A 19,215-nucleotide genomic window follows, 5' to 3' on the forward strand; every position below is an offset into this window, starting at 1 on the left:
TGCGAACAGATAACATAGTAGGCATTTATGAAAATTTGCGATAAAAAAGACTGTTGCCGAGCCGGTTGCCAGAAGGCTTTGGGAGTTCTGCAAGAAAGTATAACTCCATCTGCATCTTTCGTTTCGTCTGAGTTTTTGTGATTTGAATTAGGTTAAGAAACATGCGTGCATAACTTTATCCGCCACAGTATATTTTGCACTAATAATTGCACACACACAAAGACTTATGTTTAAACTTGTCGAATATCGGCAACCACACGTCACGCATAAAATCCTCTTGGTCGGTAATAAAGCTGTGAGCAGCGTATTGCGGAGGCTGCACAACTCGTGGCCGTTTTCGATTTTGGCGGGCAAAATCAGTCACAAAAGTGTCTTCAACTTCATGGAAATTAAGCAGATGTCTCGCAATCTGCACTGTTGCAATGTACATTCCGAAGCAAGGTAACATTTGTTCTTTGCAGTCTTTGCCATTGGTAAAGTTTCTTTTTGACACGTCTTGCAAGCACATAACCCTCAAACTGGTAAATTTATCTGCCTGTTGTAATTTTGTATATCCAACAATGGATTCTTGCAAAGCTCCGAGGTCAACCAGCACGTTGTCGTTGGCCAAGGCGTAATGGTAGTTTTCTGGAAGATGTCTAGAAGCCCATTGCATTCCTGCTATCGCCCCCGCGCTGTTCAAAAAACATAAAATGGTTTACTGCTTTTTATAAACTTTAACTGCAAATGACCAGAAAGAAATGTGTCAATCCAAGGCTTATATATCGTAATAAAATGGCCTGCTACCTGCATTTATCTCCACCCTTATAAACGAGAAGATCCCCATATCTCCAGCTTTCTTTCCACAGCAGATCGTTGATTTTGGTGTGATGCGTTTCGCTCACAACAAAAACCACGTTTATGAAACCGCCATCGACGTAGTCCCACGAAGCCCACGTGCGACGGATAAGTTCACGACGTCCGAGGTTGTCGGGGCTTGATTTTACGAAAATTACTAGCTTACTAATTGAGCCTGAGCGAAAAAACAATCCAGTTATGCAATAACAGAAACATATAGTTAAAGTTTTTTAAACAGTGAACTATATTGTATAAGATTGTAATCGACACACTCTGTTTTGTGTATAGTTGTGTTTAAATTTTACCTTTTGTTGTGTTGCACCGAGTTAAGTTGCAAGGTAAGGTAAAAGGCACTTTAGGTTGCCAAACCACGTGAAGTTTTGGATGCCGCTGTCGCTGGCCCCATGTATCTCTTCCAAGCAGCGATTGGGAATCTGGTTTTAGGTTTCTGTCAAACAATGGATCGCAAAATACACTACAAAGCATTCATGTGTACAACAAAGCTTGTAACCACAAAACGTATTACAGTTGTTTTGTTCCAAGAACCCATCGCAGTTTGATTGTGTTACTGTGACAAACATTTTACACAACTGGGAGTTATATTTACTGGTTTACTCAAAAAATATCCCAGTTCTAATGTCATGCAGTTGTTAAGTAACTGTTAACTACTTACCGTTTTAAGGCTATGCTCGTTTTCAACATATAACCTTGGAAGAGATACAACAACAGAAAAATATAAAATGTAACAGCCACAAGCCTGAGGGCCTTTTGACTTAACTGAGTTCCAAAAACTGATATCTCCATAACTGTTTTCCTACAGGCTATCTGAAAATGCTCCAGCTAAGTCTATCAAAAAAGCACAACGTCAACTTGTGCATTCAACATTACAATAATTTATTCAATGTCTTAGAATCGCACGACCGCAACCTGGCTGTTAAACCGCCGTAGTCTACGTAAACTCTCCCAGGTAATGCTGGTATTCAAGACAAAGACAAAGAGTGTCACGTTTCAATCTTTTAATCTTCTAATTTCGGGCGTATAAAGAACCTACGTATAAAATCAGTTTACAACAAGTGTCTTACATTTCAGGACGAAAATCTTGTCGGCTCCAGTTTTGGTGCACACACACTCACGCTGTACGCGCGTGGGTAGTTAGTCTAGCAATGCCCACAGGCACGAAAACGTCATGACGGTAACGAAAAACGACGACATAATGGTCACACGACACACGTGCACAGTTTCTTATGTTTGAATTGGCCATAGATTAACTTCCAATCTTCTCGCAAAAACTGCGCAATTGCGAGGTTTGTTTTCTGGCAAAACCAGTATAGTGCGTGGCTGCGTAGCTCGCACCTTGCACTACCATTGACTCTGGAATCGAAAGCTTCTCTCGCAAGATTCCCGTGATCCAAACGTCGTCGACACGAAGTGGTTCAAAATCACGGGAAATTTTTAGGAGCCTTTGAGCCATGCCCACGGAAGTAGCGTACATGCCGCCGAGGCAAGATTTCTGGCCCGTACTCCTCCTTGGAGATGAACCACTTGCTTCCTGCATTGCGAAATGGCCTGGCCTTGTCAAGTACACGATACAGACATATTAGAGGAAAGATATATGTGGCGTTGCTGCCAAAGATGTTCATGTTGGACTCGATGGTTTCTTGCATGACACCAAGATTCACGAGAAAGTCATCGTCCGCTGTCGCGTACAAATAATGATGTGGAAGGTTTTCTGTTGCCCATTGCATTCCCGTTAGCGTTTTTGTTGCTATGTGCCTACAGTTACAAGAATGTGTGCTTGGGGTTTAGTACAATGAGATAATTTGCCGTTCTCATATATGTTTCTTTATGCGCTATTACGATTCCAAAAATGCTACATCATCCTTAACCAACGCACTGCACGTTAATAGGGCTTGTACAAAAATCATTATATTTTAAGGGAACAATAATGATTATTGGAATATTGGACTATTTACAGGCGTCTAAAATACCGAAATGGAAGACGCGGTAGAAGGTACGGACAATCATTTCTACCTTCATTGACTATGAATGATACCGCGCCCAACGAAGCTGCTTTGTATGCCACAGGTGTACGATCTTGCGTGAATGGGAAAAAAACACAGTAGTCTTTGTGCGTCTTTCAACCAGCAAACCAACCAGTTTGTTATTGTAATATACCTGTAATCGTCTGGACCGTTATAGTTCAATATGTCAGAGTTCCTCAAAGCTTCCTCCCGCAGCAAATCTTTTGTCATCTGGTTATCCGGGGCCCCGATGACAAAAATAACCTGCATGAAGCCAGTTGAATTATGAATCTGACGCTCTTCTGGTGGAGAACAACAAATATACACCTTTTGTTTAAAAAAGATTGTATTTTCTGACGTTTCGCCTGTACGTACGACTAGGCTTCTTCAGAGAATAAAACAAACACAGTAGCGAAGCGAACCAACAGGGCAAAGAAATTGAGCGACGAAAAAACAAAAGGGCGTAACAGCTAAAACACAGCGGGACATAATTCAATGGACAACATCGATCATGGGTCAAACGGCCAAACATGAGAAACAAAAGTCACGAATTGTTACGGGCGAAATTGCGGAACACGGGCGAAAGTACTTTTCCATCGTTCCGATTTAAAACATTCGGTAGCGAATTAATATAATAATTTTCCACAACCAACCGTTTTGCCAAAATTGTTTCTTGTTTTAATACTTTTGCTTCCTTCCAATTGATACGGTGGTCGGATCAATTGGAAGGAAGCAAAAGTATTAAAACAAGAAACAATTTTGGCAAAACGGTTGGTTGTGGAAAATTATTATATTAATTCGCTACCGAATGTTTTAAATCGGAACGATGGAAAAGTACTTTCGCCCGTGTTCCGCAATTTCGCCCGTAACAATTCGTGACTTTTGTTTCTCATGTTTGGCCGTTTGACCCATGATCGATGTTGTCCATTGAATTATGTCCCGCTGTGTTTTAGCTGTTACGCCCTTTTGTTTTTTCGTCGCTCAATTTCTTTGCCCTGTTGGTTCGCTTCGCTACTGTGTTTGTTTTATTCTCTGAAGAAGCCTAGTCGTACGTACAGGCGAAACGTCAGAAAATACAATCTTTTTTAAACAAAAGGTGTATATTTGTTGTTCTCCACCAGAAGAGCGTCAGATTCATAATTCATTATGATACCAGGTGGTCAAAGCCTATTTTCAGTTTTCATGAAGCCAGTTTGTATGAAATTCCAATAACCCCAAGTGCGACGAACCAGATTGCGTTTTTGGAAGTTGCCAGCCGTTGATTTTATGAACACTACCAGGTTCCAATTCCTATCTGCATACAAAATAACAAGTTACACTTCATTATTATTGAAAATGTTGCATAACGGCGTGTATAAAGAATTTCGTTTATTTGAGATCTCCAGTGTTTCTTTGTTGTCGTCAGGAAAATAACATCAACCGATAAACTTCCCAACGTAACCAAGTTAAACGTCAATCCAAGTTGTTGGGTTGAAGAATAGGATTTAAGCACGCTGCCAAAACTTAAACAAGCGCTTGTTACGCTGTTTCAGAAACATCAATGCTGCATTTACTATACATGAATGTTTGGTTTGACTTATATATGACAATGCTGCAATCGCTACAAAAACATATTTTTTAATTTCAGTGCTGGACGACCCGGAAAGAGGAACTGACAACCACCAGTGTGTAAATGAGCTTAATTTCTGTGACGTTAAACCAGGGCCGCTTACCATTCCTTGTCCTGCAAGGGTTGCAATTTTCCTCCAACAGAGCCCTTGGCTCATGAAAGTAGGTCAAATTGACATAGTCTTTGCTTCGGTTTGAGACTATTGGAAGTTCACTGTTGTTGACAGCGACAGGTTCTTCCGTTACGTTTACGGGCGTATCAGTCCAGTTGACATAGTCGTTGATTTCGTAGCTGGGTATCCAATTCCGAATCCTAAAGTGCACATAATCATGCCGAGGCTTATAGTGCTGTTTGTGGAAGCAACTACGTTTTTGTGTTTGTAAATTTATGTAGCGTATTTACTCGATTGTAAGCCACAGCTTATAAACTTTTTTAACCTACCGTTTGTGCGGCTTACAATCGAGGACGGCTTACATTTATTTTTTATTTGAAATTACACAATGTGAAGAGCGTTAGCCATGTCAACAACAAAAACAAAAGAGCGTTCATCTCTTGTATATTTGCATAACAATTTTGGTACAAACACGTTTCCAGCAACGTTTCTGTCGAACAGCAAAAAGCACTTTGTAAAAAGCCCAAGTATAATATGTCGCTTTGCCTGAAATAGATATCATATAGGAAAGAGTCACCTGAAAAAGTCCCTAAAGATTGGTTTTGGGTTAGAAGAATGGACTAAACGTGTGTCATCTATTTTGATTTCTACATCTAATGTAACACCGCTTTGCGTAAAACAATGGTAATGTTGACTCCTAATATGGCTCCGTGAGCAGACTTACTTTTTGGAATAGAAAGACACGTTGCGATATCAGGCGGAATTACAGTGACCAAATCAAATCATGTTTATTTTGCGAAAAAAAGCAACTACGCGTAAGAACAATATACAAGGAAATGAAATGGTATGGGCACCGATAAAACTATCAAGGTTATCGAGTCAGGCGCCCATGTAAAGGTGATTTCCTCACGAAGAATCACCGTCTGTCGTAGGATCGCAGCCATGCAGTCGCACTGGGAGGTGATGGGTTGCGACAAGCTGCCAATGGTGACTGAGCAATTAACTGCTACCTCTGTTCAAGGGAACGAGTATTTGGGTATAATGTGCGAACAGATGACATAGTAGGCATTTATGACAAGTTGCGATAAAAAAAGACTGTCGTCGAGCCGGTTGCCAGAAGGCTTTGGGAGTTCTGCAACAAAGTATAACTCCATCTGCATCTTTCGTTTCGTCTGAGTTTTAAAGTTGAGATTTGAATTAGGTTAAGAAACATGCGTGCATAACTTTATCCGCCACAGTTATATGTTGCACTAATAATTACACACACACAATGACTTATGTTTGAACTTGTCGAATATCGGCAACCACACGTCACGCATAAAATCCTCTTGGTCGGGGATAAAGCTGTGAGCAGCGTATTGCGGAGGCTGCACCATAATAACTCGTGGCCGTTTTCGATTTTGGCGGGCAAAATCAGTCACAAAAGTGTCTTCAACTTCATGGAAATTGAGCAGATGTCTCGCAATCTGCACTGTTGCAATGTACATTCCGAAGCAAGGTAACATTTGTTCTTTGCAGTCTTTGCCATTGGTAAAGTTTCTTTTTGACACGTCTTGCAAACACATAACCCTCAAACTGGTAAATTTATCTGCCTGATGTAATTTTGTATATCCACCAATGGATTCTTGCAAAGCTCCGAGGTCAACCAGCACGTTGTCATTGGCCAAGGCGTAATGGTAGTTTTCTGGAAGATGTCTAGAAGCCCATTGCATTCCTGCTATCGCCCCCGCGCTGTTCAAAAAACATAAAATGGTTTACTGCTTTTTATAAACTTTAACTGCAAATGACCAGAAAGAAATGTGTCAATCCAAGACTTTTATATCGTAATATAATGGCCTGCTACCGGCATTTATCTCCACCCTTATAAACGGGAAGATCCCCATATCTCCAGCTTTCCTCCCACAGCAGATCGTTAATTTTGGTGTGATGCGTTTCGCTCACAACAAAAACCACGTTTATGAAACCGCCATCGACGTAGTCCCACGAAGCCCACGTGCGACGGATAAGTTCACGACGTCCGAGGTTGTCGGGGCTTGATTTTACGAAAATTACTAGCTTACTAATTGACCCTGAGCGAAAAAACAGTCCAGTTATGCAATAACAGAAACATATAGTTAAAGTTTTTTAAACAGTGATCTATATTGTATAAGATTGTAATCGACACACTCTGTTTTGTATATAGTTGTGTTTAAATTTACCTTTTGTTGTGTTGCACCGAGTTAAGTTGCAAGGTAAGGTAAAAGGCACTTTAGGTTGCCAAACCACGTGAAGTTTTGGATGCCGCTGTCGCTGGCCCCATGTATCTCTTCCAAGCAGCGATTGGGAATCTGGGTTTAGGTTTCTGTCAAACAATGGATCGCAAAATACACTACAAAGCATTCATGTGTACAACAAAGCTTGTAACCACAAAACGTATTACAGTTGTTTTGTTCCAAGAACCCATCGCAGTTTGATTGTGTTACTGTGACAAACATTTTACACAACTGGGAGTTATATTTACTGGTTTACTCAAAAAATATCCCAGTTCTAATGTCATGCAGTTGTTAAGTAACTGTTAACTACTTACCGTTTTAAGGCTATGCTCGTTTTCAACATATAACCTTGGAAGAGATACAACAACAGAAAAATATAAAATGTAACAGCCACAAGCCTGAGGGCCTTTTGACTTAACTGAGTTCCAAAAACTGATATCTCCATAACTGTTTTCCTACAGGCTATCTGAAAATGCTCCAGCTAAGTCTATCAAAAAAGCATAACGTCAACTTGTGCATTCAACATTACAATAATTTATTCAATGTCTTAGAATCGCACGACCGCAACCTGGCTGTTAAACCGCCGTAGTCTACGTAAACTCTCCCAGGTAATGCTGGTATTCAAGACAAAGACAAAGAGTGTCACGTTTCAATCTTTTAATCTTCTAATTTCGGGCGTATAAAGAACCTACGTATAAAATCAGTTTACAACAAGTGTCTTACATTTCAGGACGAAAATCTTGTCGGCTCCAGTTTTGGTGCACACACACTCACGCTGTACGCGCGTGGGTAGTTAGTCTAGCAATGCCCACAGGCACGAAAACGTCATGACGGTAACGAAAAACGACGACATAATGGTCACACGACACACGTGCACAGTTTCTTATGTTTGAATTGGCCATAGATTAACTTCCAATCTTCTCGCAAAAACTGCGCAATTGCGAGGTTTGTTTTCTGGCAAAACCAGTATAGTGCGTGGCTGCGTAGCTCGCACCTTGCACTACCATTGACTCTGGAATCGAAAGCTTCTCTCGCAAGATTCCCGTGATCCAAACGTCGTCGACACGAAGTGGTTCAAAATCACGGGAAATTTTTAGGAGCCTTTGAGCCATGCCCACGGAAGTAGCGTACATGCCGCCGAGGCAAGATTTCTGGCCCGTACTCCTCCTTGGAGATGAACCACTTGCTTCCTGCATTGCGAAATGGCCTGGCCTTGTCAAGTACACGATACAGACATATTAGAGGAAAGATATATGTGGCGTTGCTGCCAAAGATGTTCATGTTGGACTCGATGGTTTCTTGCATGACACCAAGATTCACGAGAAAGTCATCGTCCGCTGTCGCGTACAAATAATGATGTGGAAGGTTTTCTGTTGCCCATTGCATTCCCGTTAGCGTTTTTGTTGCTATGTGCCTACAGTTACAAGAATGTGTGCTTGGGGTTTAGTACAATGAGATAATTTGCCGTTCTCATATATGTTTCTTTATGCGCTATTACGATTCCAAAAATGCTACATCATCCTTAACCAACGCACTGCACGTTAATAGGGCTTGTACAAAAATCATTATATTTTAAGGAAACAAAACAGCCACTAATGATTATTGGAATATTAACAGGCGTCTAAAATACCGAAATGGAAGACGCGGTAGAAGGTACGGACAATCATTTCTACCTTCATTGACTATGAATGATACCGCGCCCAACGAAGCTGCTTTGTATGCCACAGGTGTACGATCTTGCGTGAATGGGAAAAAAACACAGTAGTCTTTGTGCGTCTTTCAACCAGCAAACCAACCAGTTTGTTATTGTAATATACCTGTAATCGTCTGGACCGTTATAGTTCAATATGTCAGAGTTCCTCAAAGCTTCCTCCCGCAGCAAATCTTTTGTCATCTGGTTATCCGGGGCCCCGATGACAAAAATAACCTGCATGAAGCCAGTTTGTATGAAATTCCAGTAACCCCAAGTGCGACGAACCAGATTGCGTTTTTGGAAGTTGCCAGCCGTTGATTTTATGAACACTACCAGGTTCCAATTCCTATCTGCATACAAAATAACAAGTTAAGGTGGCTGTACACAGAATGCGTAATGCGTGAACGTACGTAAATCGCATCCGAAAACGGACCGACAGATTACGCACGTAAACGGACCGAATTTTCGTTCCGAACCATCCGTTAAAAGGCACTGTACACAGAATCCGTTATCGTACGAATTTACGCTTGGTTGCGTATGTCAACAAAGGACCGATGACTGCTGCTGCTGCGCACATGTACAATACAATTGCAGATCAGTGATTTTCCTTTGGTATCCTTGCTCAAAGATGGCGGATACTTATATCAACAATAATGGCAAACGTTGAAACTGCAACTCAAGTTGTTAAGGCTACTGTGGTTTTACATAACTGGTTGCAGAGCAAAAATTTGAAGAAGTCTTTGGAAACTAGGGAATGCAGTGCATTGGTGCCTATGAAGTAACTGTTGAACTTGTTGAGGGAGCTTGACGACAAGAGGAAACTGTATGTCTTCCCAACATCAAACATTTCACCACCATTCATTGTATGCAAGGCAAATAAGAGACTTGCTGAAGGACTACTTCAGCAGCAGCCAGGGGGAAGTTGCTTGGCATTACAACATTTTTTTTCCCTGTTTCACAGGGAACAACCCTTGAGTAAGGCCGACTGCTTTTCTTTTTTATGTTTATTGTTTTTTTTTGTAATAAAATAACAGTTAATGCATACTGAATGTTGGCATATATAACAATGCAAATTGAAGAGGTATTTGAAGGAAATAAAAAACACTACAGATGAATAGAACACTGGCAGTAAAATACTAAAGAAAGTGAACAGTGAAATGAAAAGAGCAGTACCAATACTTGTGTTTCAAGTAAATTGCAGTCCAACATGTGAAAAAGAACTGAAAGCAGTTCGATATTTGCATATATACAATGAATACAAAGCTATACAATCTCCGCAGTTTCCTGCATCTCAACTTTGTCATAATCTGCCAGTATTATAGTAATGGCTACAAAAGCTTTATGAATGTTGTTTGGCAATGCATCTAATCTTTGTTCAATAATTTTGGCATAATGGAATGCTGAGGTTTTTTTAGTTGTTCAGAAATCAAAGCATTGGTTGTGTGCAAAGTTTCACCCAATTGTTCCCATGCAAAATCATTGCAATTAAATGATATAAATTATTTTACATATCCTCTTGCTAGGTTTAAATAATATTACCGATAGATCCACACCCGCTGCCTTCCTCCTTCTCTTTTTACCAACTGAACTGGGTGAATGACCAGTTAATGCTTGTTGATTTCGTTTTTTTGGGGGTTTCTAAACTTTCAGGTGTACCAATTTCATGTACTTCGGGCTGTTTACCTGAAGTATCAGGACTTATGCCTAAAAAATACAGGACCTTGTCCTAACAGTTTATTAACATGCTGTTGATTGTATTACCAATGTCTGCTGCCTCACAAAAAGCAGAGTAAACTTGTTGTTCTGCTGTCAAAGTTGGGTCCTCTTGCAAAATGTGAGACTCAGTGCTAAACATGCAGTAAGTTCAGATACAACCAAATAAGTTTAATAACAATATTGCATGCGATGCTTTGTATAATTGTCCAAAAACATCATTGATGAAAAGTATGGCCAGGTTGGTGTAGGTATGTAACCAGATCCACTTGGTCTCTGCTTCTTTCTTTTTGCGTACATACGTATCTCTTAGGTTTCTCCATTTTTCTTTGGCACTTTTATCTTTCAAAGGCAGGCGAAAACATTATCTTTGCTTGGACAAATTGTACAACAATAAAATTTCGAAGTTTTATAATTTTTGTTAACTGTTATACCACACGCTTTGCCAACAGCATCCCATGCATTTTTGAAAATATATTTTGACACAATGTTTTGTATTTTTTATATCATATAAAGCTGGTCTTTCACGGACAAGTTCAATCAGTTTTTTTCTTTACTATATTCCTACCAGTTGTTATGCCATTGTAACAGCTATTATTACTGATAATCACTGCCTCAAAAAGATATTTATCCCAAACAAGGGTAAAAAATCAACTGTTGATCTTAAAAGTACCATTTTAACCTTTCAAGTATGCATAAATATTACAAAAACCCACTTTATTAAAGATGGGTATATTTTCACAGCAACAAAATCGCATGCGTACGTGCGTAAAAATCAAACATGTTTGATCGCGTCGGATGGCCTTGCGTTAACGCATGGTTCGCAAGTTTCGGACGTTACGCATTCTGTGTAAAGACCCCGTCGGAAGGCGACGGACCGAATTTTTACGCGCGTATGCGCTTACGGACGAAAACGGACCGAAACGCATCCTGTGTACAGCCACCTTTACACTTCATTATTATTGAAAATGTTGCATAACGGCGTGTATAAAGAATTTCGTTTATTTGAGATCTCCAGTGTTTCTTTGTTGTCGTCAGGAAAATAACATCAACCGATAAACTTCCCAACGTAACCAAGTTAAACGTCAATCCAAGTTGTTGGGTTGAAGAATAGGATTTAAGCACGCTGCCAAAACTTAAACAAGCGCTTGTTACGCTGTTTCAGAAACATCAATGCTGCATTTACTATACATGAATGTTTGGTTTGACTTATATATGACAATGCTGCAATCGCTACAAAAACATATTTTTTAATTTCAGTGCTGGACGACCCGGAAAGAGGAACTGACAACCACCAGTGTGTAAATGAGCTTAGTTTCTGTGACGTTAAACCAGGGCCGCTTACCATTCCTTGTCCTGCAAGGGTTGCAATTTTCCTCCAACAGAGCCCTTGGCTCATGAAAGTAGGTCAAATTGACATAGTCTTTGCTTCGGTTTGAGACTATTGGAAGTTCACTGTTGTTGACAGCGACAGGTTCTTCCGTTACGTTTACGGGCGTATCAGTCCAGTTGACATAGTCGTTGATTTCGTAGCTGGGTATCCAATTCCGAATCCTAAAGTGCACATAATCATGCCGAGGCTTATAGTGCTGTTTGTGGAAGCAACTACGTTTTTGTGTTTGTAAATTTATGTAGCGTATTTACTCGATTGTAAGCCACAGCTTATAAACTTTTTTAACCTACCGTTTGTGCAATCGAGGACGGCTTACATTTATTTTTTATTTGAAATTACGCAATGTGAAGAGCGTTAGCCATGTCAACAACAAAAACAAAAGAGCGTTCATCTCTTGTATATTTGCATAACAATTTTGGTACAAACACGTTTCCAGCAACGTTTCTGTCGAACAGCAAAAAGCACTTTGTAAAAAGCCCAAGTATAATATGTCGCTTTGCCTGAAATAGATATCATATAGGAAAGAGTCACCTGAAAAAGTCCCTAAAGATTGGTTTTGGGTTAGAAGAATGGACTAAACGTGTGTCATCTATTTTGATTTCTACATCTAATGTAACACCGCTTTGCGTAAAACAATGGTAATGTTGACTCCTAATATGGCTCCGTGAGCAGACTTACTTTTTGGAATAGAAAGACACGTTGCGATATCAGGCGGAATTACAGTGACCAAATCAAATCATGTTTATTTTGCGAAAAAAAGCAACTACGCGTAAGAACAATATACAAGGAAATGAAATGGCATGGGCACCGATAAAACTATCAAGGTTATCGAGTCAGGCGCCCAGCATGTAAAGGTGATTTCCTCACGAAGAATCACCGTCAGTCGTAGGATCGCAGCCAGTCGCACTGGGAGGTGATGGGAGCGACAAGTTGCCATTGGTGAATGAGCGATCAACTGCTACCTCTGTTCAAGTGAACGAGTATTTGGGTATAATGTGCGAACAGATCATAGTAGGCATTTATGACAAGTTGCGATAAAAAAAGACTGTCGTCGAGCCGGTTGCCAGAAGGCTTTGGGAGTTCTGCAACAAAGTATAACTCCATCTGCATCTTTCGTTTCGTCTGAGTTTTAAAGTTGAGATTTGAATTAGGTTAAGAAACATGCGTGCATAACTTTATCCGCCACAGTTATATGTTGCACTAATAATTACACACACACAATGACTTATGTTTGAACTTGTCGAATATCGGCAACCACACGTCACGCATAAAATCCTCTTGGTCGGGGATAAAGCTGTGAGCAGCGTATTGCGGAGGCTGCACCATAATAACTCGTGGCCGTTTTCGATTTTGGCGGGCAAAATCAGTCACTAAAGTGTCTTCAACTTCATGTAAATTAAGCAGATGTCTCGCAATCTGCACTGTTGCAATGTACATTCCGAAGCAAGGTAACATTTGTTCTTTGCAGTCTTTGCCATTGGTAAAGTTTCTTTTTGACACGTCTTGCAAACACATAACCCTCAAACTGGTAAATTTATCTGCCTGATGTAATTTTGTATATCCACCAATGGATTCTTGCAAAGCTCCGAGGTCAACCAGCACGTTGTCGTTGGCCAAGGCGTAATGGTAGTTTTCTGGAAGATGTCTAGAAGCCCATTGCATTCCTGCTATCGCCCCCGCGCTGTTCAAAAAACATAAAATGGTTTACTGCTTTTTATAAACTTTAACTGCAAATGACCAGAAAGAAATGTGTCAATCCAAGACTTTTATATCGTAATATAATGGCCTGCTACCGGCATTTATCTCCACCCTTATAAACGAGAAGATCCCCATATCTCCAGCTTTCCTCCCACAGCAGATCGTTGATTTTGGTGTGATGCGTTTCGCTCACAACAAAAACCACGTTTATGAAACCGCCGTCGACGTAGTCCCACGAAGCCCACGTGCGACGGATAAGTTCACGACGTCCGAGGTTGTCGGGGCTTGATTTTACGAAAATTACTAGCTTACTAATTGACCCTGAGCGAAAAAAAAAGTCCAGTTATGCAATAACAGAACATATAGTTAAAGTTTTTAAAACAGTGATCTATATTGTATAAGATTGTAGTCGACACACTCTGTTTTGTATATCGAGTCCACAGTTGTGTTTTAAATTTTACCTTTTGTTGTGTTGCACCGAGTTAAGTTGCAAGGTAAGGTAAAAGGCAATTTAGGTTGCCAAACCACGTGAAGTTTTGGATGCCGCTGTCGCTGGCCCCATGTATCTCTTCCAAGCAGCGATTGGGAATCTGGGTTTAGGTTTCTGCCAAACAATGGACCGTAAAATACACTACAAAGCATTCATGTGTAAAACAAAGCTTGTAATTACAAAACGTATTACAGTTGTTTTGTACCAAGAACCCGTCGCAGTTTGATTGTGTTACTGTGACAAACATTTCTACAAACTGGGAATTGTATTTACCGGTTTAAAAATATCCCACGTCTAATGTCATGCAGTTGTTAAGTAGTTGTTAACTACTTACCGTTTTAAGGCTATGCTCGTTTTCAACATATAACCTTGGAAGAGATACAACAACAGAAAAATATAAAATGTAACAGCCACAAGCCTGAAGGCCTTTTGACTCAACTGAGTTGCAAAAAGTGATATCTCCATAATTGTTTTCGTAAAGACTATCTAAAAATGCACCATCCAAGGCTACAAAGAAAGCATTACGTCAACTTGTGCATTCAACATTACAATAATTCAAGAATTTAATCAATGTCTTAGAATCGCACGACCACACCCTGACTGTTAAACCGCCGTAGTCTACGTAAACTCTCCCAGACAATGCCTATTCAGACTGGGGCGTTGATTTTTTTATGCGTGTCAAACATCTTGAGAAAAGTTGTCGTGCGTATCGAATAGTAACAATGTCGTATCTGGTAACTAACGCATGAGAACGACCAGGCTTAATTCGATTACTTAATGCATTTGGGTAAAATGCGATTTTTTTTAATAAATCTTGTCGCATCATTTTTTACGGCGATTTGCTGTCTACTGCTTTTGGGGTCAAAATATGTGCAAATAATTGCGTGCTTTTGCTGTTTGCAAGCGTTGGAAGGCTAAATCGAGTAATATTATCAACCACTATGGCTGTTATGTCAAATAAACTACTTTGCTTGTTATGTTTTTTCTGGTACAATAACAGTATCTGTGCACGCAGTAATGCAGTGTTTTGGGAATATTTATTTTGCAAAAACTGGTCATTTTGACATAAAAAGTTGACAAACGATGGTATCGATTTCTGTTTCTTGATGAAGATGGAGGTGAAGATATTATGATAAACTACATTATCAAAATCAGTTGATCAGTAAATACCCCACCAACACCATGTTCATACTGCTGAGCGCAAATGTTTCCTGTAAATTCCAGCACCAAACAATACTTTTGTGTATAATATGGGTTTGAAAAAGTTAAGTCTTGACAAAATATATGTTGATTGCTGAAAAATAGTAAAGGACAGTGGGAATACTTCCATGTAAACCAACCAAAATGTTATGTATGTGTTTGCACATAAATGTACTCAGAAGCATTTTAATAAAGACATATCTACATCACATTCTTGTTGTGTTTTACTTGTAACTGATCTGCAAAGACAAAAACAGACCAGTAAAGAAATTATTGTTAAAATATTTAGGTCCAGTTTGGCGAAAACGAAAGGCAATTGTATTTAGTTCAACAAAATATTACATATTTTCAACTGTTTTCATGAGCATTCAATCAAGTTTTATGGTTAGAGTAAACAAATATACATCTGTTATATGTGCAATAGTTTAACAAAAATAACTTCCTTCAAATTCAAACCGTTTTTTTTTTTTGGGGGGGGGGGGGGGATATCAGACAAGTCAAACTTTTGGACAAAAACTCCAATTTACAACAAAATATTTATAAAAGAGTCAAATAGAAAACGGTAATAAGTGGAAAAATGCATAAAGAAGATTAATGGTACATAATTGCATAGGAGACATTATAACCATATCTCTGCCTGTAAAATGACGTCATGATTATGTGACTAGATTTATTACTTCAACACAGTACGTTGATACATACTTCAACCAAATATTACATAAGGTGGTATGCTTACACTTTAAAACTTCCATTTACACATGGTGTCCAAAAAACTGTTCGACAAAACATCGCCGTACCTCGGAAAGAAGGGTAGGAAATATTTAATATTTTTAATTATTGGAATTAATATAGTACTAACTATAACATACTAAAAATTCAGCTCGAAACTCTACCCACGTTTGAAGTAAGTCGAAATTGTTTGCAAGTTTCCTATCTCTTCGTATGCAAAAAGTCGCATTTGATCTCCTGGAAGTCATGCGTGACGGAAACAATCAGGAGGGGCCGTTGCGCTACCATAAGAGTAAACTATGACTCTATTGGTTTGATAGAGACCGGAAATACAAATTTCTCCCCAAAAATTGTTTGCGGTTTGAAATTAAACGTCCTATACTGGCACCAATGCCTTCGAATCACTTTTACCACCAGCATGTACGGCAAAAAAACTACATGTAGATAGGAAAATCGTTGGCGTCCAATCTTCGAAAAAAGCCGATACGTCAGGCTTAGTTAAGTTACATAATAGTTCAATTTGTGGACTTTGGTACATACTAATGGTCGGTTCGTGATACTGACACCGGTAACTTAACATTTATTCACGCCGCCCGTGTCGAACACTTAGAATGGCGAAAAAGGCATAAATCGACACCCGCCTGTTCAAGACAAGGAGTGTCACGTTTCAAAAACACGCCAGGTGAAGAAAACAATCCTGCTGTCAATATACCTTCAGACTCTGATTTACCTACTACTTCTTTTTGTGTTGCTAGACTTAAGGTTCAAAGATACGATGCCTCACTTTAGTGGGAAAGCATAAGTTAGCTCCTAAATGAGTTCAATAAAATTAAATTTGGCGCTCTTTCCGAACATATCACTGGCAATAGACCAGCGGCTTTAGAAGCCAATTTTGAGAATTCAAGTAATTTTTGGCTGCATCTTTTAATTTCGGGCGTATAAAGAACCTACGTATATAATCAGTTTGCAACAAGTGTCTCACATTTCAGGACGGAAATCTTGTCGGCTCCACTCACGCTGTACGCGCGTGGGCAGTTTGTCTAGCAATGCCGAAAAGCACGAAAACATCATGACGGAAACGAAAAACGACGACATAATGGTCACACGACACACGTGCACAGTTTCTTATGTTTGAATTTGCCGTAGATTAACTTCCAATCTTCTCGCATAAAACTGCGCAAATCCGAGGTTTGTTTCCTGGCAAAACCAGTATAGTGCGTGGCTGCGGAGCTCGCACCTTTCACTACCATTGACTCTGGAATCGAAAGCTTCTCTCGCAAGATTCCCGTGATCCAAACGTCGTCGACACGAAGTGGCTCAATATCACGGGAAATGTTTAGGAGCCTTTGAGCCATGCCCACGGAAGTAGCGTACATGCCGCCGAGGCAAGATTTCGGATAGATTTCTGGCCCGTACTCCTCCTTGGAGATGAACCACTTGCTTCCTGCATTGCGAAATGGCCTGGCCTTGTCAAGTACACGATACAGACATATTAGAGGAAAGATATATGTGGCGTTGCTGCCAAAGATGTTCATGTTAGACTCGATGGTTTCTTGCATGACACCAAGATTCACGAGAAAGTCATCGTCCGCTGTCGCGTACAAATAATGATGTGGAAGGTTTTCTGTTGCCCATTGCATTCCCGTTAGCGTTTTTGTTGCTATGTGCCTACAGTTACAAGAATGTGTGCTTTGGTTTTGATACAATGAGATAATTTGCCGTTGTCATATATGTTTCTTTATTCGTTATCAAAAATGCTACATCATCCTTAACCAACGCACTGCACGTTAATAGGGCTTGTACAAAAATCATTATATTTTAAGGAAACAAAAGAGCCACTAATGATTATTGGAATATTGGAATATTTACAGGCGTCTAAAATACCGAAATGGAAGACGCGGTAGAAGGTACGGACAATCATTTCTACCTTCATTGACTATGAATGATACCGCGCCCAACGAAGCTGCTTTGTATGCCACAGGTGTACGATCTTGCGTGAATGGGAAAAAAACACAGTAGTCTTTGTGCGTCTTTCAACCAGCAAACCAACCAGTTTGTTATTGTAATATACCTGTAGTCGTCTGGACCGTTATAGTTCAATATGTCAGAATTCCTCAAAGCTTCCTCCCGCAGCAAATCTTTTGTCATCTGGTTATCCGGGGCCCCGATGACAAAAATAACCTGCATGAAGCCAGTTTGTATGAAATTCCAGTAACCCCAAGTGCGCCGAACAAGATTGCGACTTTGGAAGTTGCCAGCCGTTGATTTTACGAACACTACCAGGTTCCAATTCCTATCTGCATACAGAATAACAAGTTACACATTTATTGTTATTGAAAATGTTGCATTCCGATAAACTTCCCAACGTAACCAAGTTAAACGTCAATCCAAGTTGTTGGGTTGAAGAGTAGGATTTAGTCATGCTGCCAAAACTTAAACAAGCGTTTGTTACGCTGTTTCAGAAACACCCATGCTGCATTTACTACATGAATGTTTGGTTTGACTTATATATGACAATGCCCCAATCGCTACAAAAACATATTTTTCAATTTCAGTGGTGGACGAACCGGAAAGAGGAACTGACAACCACCAATGTGTAAATGAGCTTAATTTCTGTGACGTTAAACCAGGGCCGCTTACCATTCCTTGTCCTGCAAGGGTTGCAATTTTCCTCCAACAGAATCTTTGGCTCATGAAAGTAGGTCAAATTGATATAGTCTTCGCTTCGGTTTGATACTATTGGAAGATTACTGTTGTTGACAGCGACAGGTTCTTCCGTTACGTTTACAGGCGTATCAGTCCAGTTGACATAGTCGTTGATTTCGTAGTTGGGTATCCAATTCCGAATCCTTTGAAATTACACAATGTGAAAAACGTTAGCCATGTCAACAACAAAAACAAAAAAACGTTCACCACTCGTAGATTTGTTTCCAGCAACGTTTCTGTCGAACAGCAAAAAGCACTTTGTAAAAAGCCCAAGTATAGCACGTATATATGTTATGTAGTAATTCTAATTGCATTATAACATACATGGTATTGAACAGTTACATAAAAAAAGATGTGTCGTTTTTCAGAAAGTTTAGTCGTAGTGCCGTTGATTTTAAATGTGAGACAGCACATCTACTGCCCTTTTTTACCGGACTAAACCTGTGGGCTATCCATTAAATGTCCGAATTTTGGAATAAAGGATAGAAACATATTTGTGTTACCAACGATTTGCCTCATTTTTTCTTAGTTATTTATCATTTTGTTACAAACCTCATTATATGAAATTTCTGTTGCGAATCAGCGCCGGCTTGCAACCAGTAGACCAACAAGAAAAAAAGAGTAAACCCGCTGCATAACTTTGCTAACCTTTTGCAATTCCTGGTCAATCGCATTTCTGCCATAAGAATACCAAAATCCTTTTATTTTCAAAATCAAACTATTATATTGATGGCACCGCAGACTGTTAAGCTCTTGAGACTG

At 39.7% G+C, this 19,215-nt stretch overlaps 3 protein-coding genes and 2 pseudogenes across 4 annotated transcripts; all 5 read right to left on the reverse strand.

Moving 5' to 3' along the window:
- Positions 1-199: 199 nt before the first annotated feature.
- On the reverse strand, positions 200-1,686 carry LOC145890012 (uncharacterized). The gene is made up of 4 exons (XM_082981058.1): positions 1,511-1,686; positions 1,143-1,285; positions 787-1,012; positions 200-674 (listed from the first exon to the last, which is right to left on the reverse strand). Exons 1-4 carry the CDS (start codon positions 1,639-1,641, stop codon positions 200-202), a joined length of 975 nt encoding a protein of 324 aa, XP_082837184.1. The 5' UTR covers positions 1,642-1,686.
- A 214-nt stretch (positions 1,687-1,900) lies between these two features.
- LOC145890013 (uncharacterized) lies at positions 1,901-7,615 on the reverse strand (annotated as a pseudogene). The gene is made up of 9 exons (XR_014399543.1): positions 7,555-7,615; positions 7,146-7,318; positions 6,778-6,920; positions 6,423-6,648; positions 5,849-6,310; positions 4,571-4,779; positions 4,053-4,152; positions 3,013-3,138; positions 1,901-2,610 (listed from the first exon to the last, which is right to left on the reverse strand). The product of XR_014399543.1 is annotated as an uncharacterized LOC145890013 (transcript).
- Positions 7,557-9,386, reverse strand: LOC145890014 (beta-1,3-galactosyltransferase 5-like; annotated as a pseudogene).
- Positions 9,387-12,400: 3,014 nt separating this feature from the next.
- On the reverse strand, positions 12,401-14,321 carry LOC145889569 (uncharacterized). The gene is made up of 4 exons (XM_082980548.1): positions 14,153-14,321; positions 13,790-13,932; positions 13,424-13,649; positions 12,401-13,311 (listed from the first exon to the last, which is right to left on the reverse strand). The coding sequence occupies exons 1-4, from the start codon at positions 14,281-14,283 to the stop codon at positions 12,831-12,833; spliced, it is 981 nt and encodes a 326-aa protein (XP_082836674.1). The 5' UTR covers positions 14,284-14,321; the 3' UTR covers positions 12,401-12,830.
- Positions 14,322-16,433: 2,112 nt separating this feature from the next.
- LOC145890015 (beta-1,3-galactosyltransferase 5-like) lies at positions 16,434-19,032 on the reverse strand (the record flags this gene model as incomplete). The annotated part of the gene is made up of 5 exons (XM_082981059.1): positions 16,434-17,415; positions 17,819-18,044; positions 18,388-18,596; positions 18,661-18,689; positions 19,006-19,032. Coding segments are annotated over 5 exons (1,059 nt in total), but the record flags the coding sequence as incomplete, so codon positions are not given.
- Between the last annotated feature and the right edge of the window lie 183 nt (positions 19,033-19,215).

Source organism: Ascidia mentula, chromosome 2 (assembly GCF_947561715.1).
Source record: "Ascidia mentula chromosome 2, kaAscMent1.1, whole genome shotgun sequence".
In the NCBI taxonomy this organism is placed as follows: Eukaryota; Metazoa; Chordata; class Ascidiacea; order Phlebobranchia; family Ascidiidae; genus Ascidia; species Ascidia mentula.

Bases quoted from the DNA above. Each gene is read 5' to 3' on its own strand.
- LOC145890012 (XM_082981058.1), bottom strand. From the start codon at position 1,641: ATGGAGATATCAGTTTTTGGAACTCAGTTAAGTCAAAAGGCCCTCAGG. The intron at 1,286-1,510 runs GTAAGTAGTTAA...ATTGTTTGACAG, and splicing joins ACGAGCATAGCCTTAAAACG to AAACCTAAAACCAGATTCCC. The intron at 675-786 runs GTAGCAGGCCAT...TTTTTTGAACAG, and splicing joins AAGGGTGGAGATAAATGCAG to CGCGGGGGCGATAGCAGGAA.
- LOC145889569 (XM_082980548.1), bottom strand. From the start codon at position 14,283: ATGGAGATATCACTTTTTGCAACTCAGTTGAGTCAAAAGGCCTTCAGG. The intron at 13,933-14,152 runs GTAAGTAGTTAA...ATTGTTTGGCAG, and splicing joins ACGAGCATAGCCTTAAAACG to AAACCTAAACCCAGATTCCC. The intron at 13,312-13,423 runs GTAGCAGGCCAT...TTTTTTGAACAG, and splicing joins AAGGGTGGAGATAAATGCCG to CGCGGGGGCGATAGCAGGAA.